At 51.0% G+C, this 4,447-nt stretch overlaps 1 protein-coding gene across 1 annotated transcript; it reads right to left on the bottom strand.

The window, feature by feature from the left end:
- Nucleotides 1-582: 582 nt before the first annotated feature.
- LOC108865269 (gamma-aminobutyric acid receptor subunit rho-2-like) lies at nucleotides 583-3,728 on the bottom strand. Its single transcript, XM_018642152.1, has 12 exons — nucleotides 3,688-3,728; nucleotides 3,427-3,595; nucleotides 2,842-3,051; nucleotides 2,606-2,700; nucleotides 2,331-2,413; nucleotides 2,016-2,192; nucleotides 1,771-1,901; nucleotides 1,595-1,696; nucleotides 1,229-1,303; nucleotides 1,047-1,145; nucleotides 823-948; nucleotides 583-750 (listed from the first exon to the last, which is right to left on the bottom strand). Exons 1-12 carry the CDS (start codon nucleotides 3,726-3,728, stop codon nucleotides 583-585), a joined length of 1,476 nt encoding a protein of 491 aa, XP_018497668.1.
- Nucleotides 3,729-4,447: the final 719 nt, after the last annotated feature.

The raw sequence follows: 4,447 nt of genomic DNA, 5'->3' as shown, positions 1-4,447 counted from the left end.
TACCGAATGGAACAGAAGCTTCCAGAAGAAGAACCTCTCGACGTCGGAAACACCAGTGAAGAGGAGCGACCCCCCTCAGAGGGTGCCCCGTGCGAAACCGTGGAGAGCTCTCCACGTTCCATCTGCATCGAAGACGTCGGACCAGAAGAGGAGATTGACAGGATATCGATCTCGTCTACCGAGATGGACTGAAATCCTCCCGTGATCTGAGCTCATGACTGATCTCAAGTCAAGTCAGCGACACGCTCCCCCCCGGGGACGGAACAGCTGCGCTCGGTTGTTCATAGGAATGTGCAAAGCAAAGATGCATAATATATATTTGTATATGCTCGCAAAAGTTTTGCAATAAATTATAATGAACCCTTAATTCACGATGTCATGATACTGTATCCCTTTCTTAGCGACCAGGCTGTCGTGGGGCACGGGGGCGAGCCTCAGGTGTATAAAGTCCCCATAGAATACGGATCAACGGGGGACCTAACTTTCAGCCGACACCGATGTTGGCGATTCGACAGTTCTATGCTCAACGCACGGCCCCATTATCCGCATGACGAGATTCCCGGAGCAATTTATCCCGGTCTTTCATTTTGCTGAGCTTCGTTTATTCGCCAGCAGCACATGGATCCAGAAGTAGAGACAAAAAAATGTGAAGCCTCCTATTATCAACCACCTTGCCCATCTCTCGATGCGGTCCGCAGTCCAGGGTAGTCTGTACCAAGGAACAACCCTCTGAATGTAAGCTAGAATTCCCTGCAAAAACATGAACGACGTTTGCTCACTGGACTTAATCACGGATGGGAAATTCTGGGACTAGGAACTCACCGCCACAGCCTGAAAAAGATCTCTCTGATCGGTCTTGTCGGCGATATCCCGGAGGATCCTTGTCGGAGGGCGCCGGTAATCGGGCTGACCACGTATCGCGGGTATGGTCTGCGTCGGCATATCCCGCTGGAAAGTCCGCGTGGTTGCTAGAAATTCTCACAATTTGAACTTTGCTCAAGGAGTCGGGATAGCCTTCTGAATTCAGCGAAATTGACTGAGCTCACGTCGAATCTTTGTACGTAGCGGAACAGATCATCTTTGACTCTGAGATCAAGATCTCTCCTCTTCCGACGTGCTTCGAAATCCGCTTCGGACGTGTTCAACTGAAAAGTACGGTTCTTCTGGTACGACTCTTCTTCTACTACGAAGACACGTTTCCTCGCAGAAAAGCTTGTCCGAGACCGACCTGTTCAACCAGACAGCATTCCATCGTGACCATCAAGACCGTGACAAGACATGCGATCATCCAAATGTCGGCGTACTGAAAAGAATGAGGTCCCATAAAACGGGGTACGCCGTAGCATGCGGGAGGCATCTGGCTGTGTCATGGTCGACATTGTCATTTGATTCCAGGACTCCAGGGTAAATTGACTGAGAAGGAAATCCGTGACATGGGTTCGACGGGGAGCTCGAGTTCTCCGCAGTTCCAGTACCTGTTCCCGCACGGATACCTTGACAGAGAGGTCGCATGGAGGAGACTCAAAACTTCAATACCCGTCGCACAGACCATCGAGGCTGTATATCAACGAGCTTCTCCCGCGATCCTACTTACCGTTATTTGTCCAGACTGAGGAACCGATAGTCTCGTCGAACTGTAGATAGTGACGAGAGTCAGGAAAGTCGTGATGCTGAGTGTGACACGTTCGGTTCGAGCCTACCGAAGTAAACCACGTGAAAAATCTGTACGCGGGAAAATAATGCGATTCTGCGGCTGAGAAAGTCACGAACCTCACTCGGGATGAGGAAAACGCCAAAGGAGACGTACACCAGGAGACACGATGGTAGTATTGCACCGAGTAGCGAGTTGAGGATATTGCGCTTGAAAATCAGCTGTAGACTCAGTCCGCAAATGGGGAACCCTGGGGGGGAGACTGAAACTGAATAGGGCTCTTCGTCGCTTCGTCGTGATCTCTAGCTCGGAATCGACCCCAAAACCTGCGACATGCGAAGTCTGGACTAAGATTCGAACGCACTGTTTATCGTTGCGGTGGACTCGTAAGCGCCCTCGGACACTTCGAGGTAAAACTCCGAGAGCTTGATCGCAGGATTGACGAAGAGACTCCCGTAAGATTTCTTCGGTAGCGAGACACAATCTTCCGACCCATCTGAGTTATTCCAAAAAAGCCTCATGACAGCTGCATTGTAAGCGACTGTAAGCAGACACAGATTCGGTTTTTCCTTTTGATTCGTTTTCTTCATGATCGATTAGCTCAGGATTTTGACCATCTACTTGGCGAGATTTCTCATCGAGATCCCAAACTGAGGGGAGCATGCTCAGAACGACTCACAGTTCGATATCGTCATGCTGCAAATTTGTTCATCAAGGGGGAATGAGGTGAATTGCAGTGAGCACGAGAGGGTCATGATTCTCCTGCAAAGGCAACTCTCATTCGCATCTGATGTCTTGAAGTCATGACTCCAGGGCACTGCATCTTCCACGGACCCGCTCGAAGGCGCTGCGTTTCGAGAGAGTCCGGAGCGGTCGGCGCTGAATTTTCCTGGCGCCAGAGGTTCCGGCGGCGAAACGTCCCCGTGCTTCGGTACATACACCTACGCTACTCACCTCTGCTTGTAGAATGGATAGCATGGTATCCCGGAAAAGTCGTACTCGAAATACCGAGTTGATTTCAGAGGTAGAACTCGAGATGGGTAAGAGACCTGCAACACCTTTGGCCATCAGAAGCCTGGCGACGGAAGATCCGGAGTGATCGTGCTCCCACTCCCCTCGAGGACATTCTCGTCCACTGCAATCATGCTTGCTCAAAGAAGAAGGCGGCCCCGATCAAATTCTGTACTCACCGTCGTAGCCTCAGTAACGAAGAGGTCGGGGAAGAAATAGCTATATGCTATTACTTCGGAGACGATCGGCACCCGTTCATTTATGAAAGTATCCATGCTAGAGGTGGGCGCTGATGCGGCGTATGCTTTCGACATATTGTTGTAGTAATTTGGACAAACTGTCTCGTTTATGATGGTATCCATGGCGAACGTGAGGTCAATATCGAAGTCCTGCGGTGGAAATTACCCGCGCTAAGTTCCCGATGAGCCAAATTATGACCTCTCAACTTCCTCCAGACTTCCTTAACGGAAATCGTGATAATCAGGCGGATGCCTCCAATGAGCGATGCAAGGCTCACTCAGCTCGGAGCCGAGTTGAAGCTCCGGGTACGTGACAAATACGGCCGTAATCGGTACAATCCAAGCTGAACTGTCCTTCGACCCATCGATAATTATTATAGGTGGCTGTCCACAACACGATGATACGAGTGAACGCTCGAGACGCATATCTTGTCTGTGTCATTGAAGGGGGCTGCCGCTTCTACTGAACCTGATTCGGTTTCAAATTAATCCGAGTACCATTGTCTTGGTTCGCAATTCACTGACGTGGTTGACGAGTACGGTCAGTCCAACGTAAACGGCCCGGCTCTGAGCCGTCATGCTCGGAAACTTGAAGTAGTCCTCGTCGATAATTTCTGTTGTTGTTTCTCCCGCGCCTTGCACGGCATCCTCATCTCCTTGGGCCCTCACCATATGGCTTGCCAGGCACACCACACTGGAAAAGAGTTGCGAAGACGGGCTGAGGAGGGGAAACGGCTTCCTCAATGAAGGCTCCATTAGGCGAATCCTCTCCGGGTTAGATCTCACCTGATACAGCGGACAAAAAACTCCATGCGTTCGCTACTCATCGGTTCCAGATGTATAATCCTCGTGAGACCAAACAGAGAAGAACCCGAATGTGAGAGATCAAGCTCCGTTCGTGCTGTGAATGATTTCAAGCCTGGGTGAATCGGGTAGGCTGCAGCGGAAATGGGTCCTCGGCGGACTTTGACCGGAAATCATAAGCAAAGTAGAAAGTCGGAACATACAAAAGCTGTTCGTCTTCGACCGGTCCACACGACGACGCCGACGCCTACCGCTGTAGAATTGTTCGGAAAGGAGATTCATTCCGTCGCCTTCGGCTTCGGGAGATTTCGAAGGGCTCCTCCATCAGATGGTTTCCCAGGGCGGGTAGCGAGCGTACGTGGTGATACCCTTTCCATCGTGGCAGTCTCAAGCTTCGAATACTCGTCGCGAACCGTCGCTCGCTGAAAGCTTGCCATGTTCATGGGCAGGACATGCGGAACTTCAATCCGAAAGACAGAGAAATGTCTCTTCATCGCCAAGGTCTACGAAAGCTCCTCCACAGAGAAAGACCAGCAGACCCTTCCTCTCAGCATGGACTTTGCATCCACGCACCGGCGCAGCGTACAAAAGAGAGGAGATATGAGAAAGATGGAGGAATCAAGTGGACTCCAGAGTCGCCGTGAGGAAACCGGCGCCCCTGGTTTCATTCCAGCGTCGAGGGCCGCAACCCGTCACGCTAGGCTTACCCAAGCGTCTAAATCTTAGCCAAGATTTCAGAAGA

Source organism: Galendromus occidentalis, unplaced genomic scaffold, assembly GCF_000255335.2.
Source record: "Galendromus occidentalis unplaced genomic scaffold, Mocc_1.1 scf7180000076559, whole genome shotgun sequence".
Lineage (NCBI taxonomy): Eukaryota > Metazoa > Arthropoda > Arachnida > Mesostigmata > Phytoseiidae > Galendromus > Galendromus occidentalis.
Note: the sequence above shows the minus strand (reverse complement) of the source record. Positions and strands in the feature narration are given on the sequence as shown.

Bases quoted from the DNA above. Each gene is read 5' to 3' on its own strand.
- LOC108865269 (XM_018642152.1), bottom strand. From the start codon at position 3,728: ATGAGTAGCGAACGCATGGAGTTTTTTGTCCGCTGTATCAG. The intron at 1,902-2,015 runs GTGCGTTCGAAT...TCTCCCCCCCAG, and splicing joins GTCCACCGCAACGATAAACA to GGTTCCCCATTTGCGGACTG. The intron at 1,304-1,594 runs GTAAGTAGGATC...CATTCTTTTCAG, and splicing joins CTCAGTCTGGACAAATAACG to TACGCCGACATTTGGATGAT.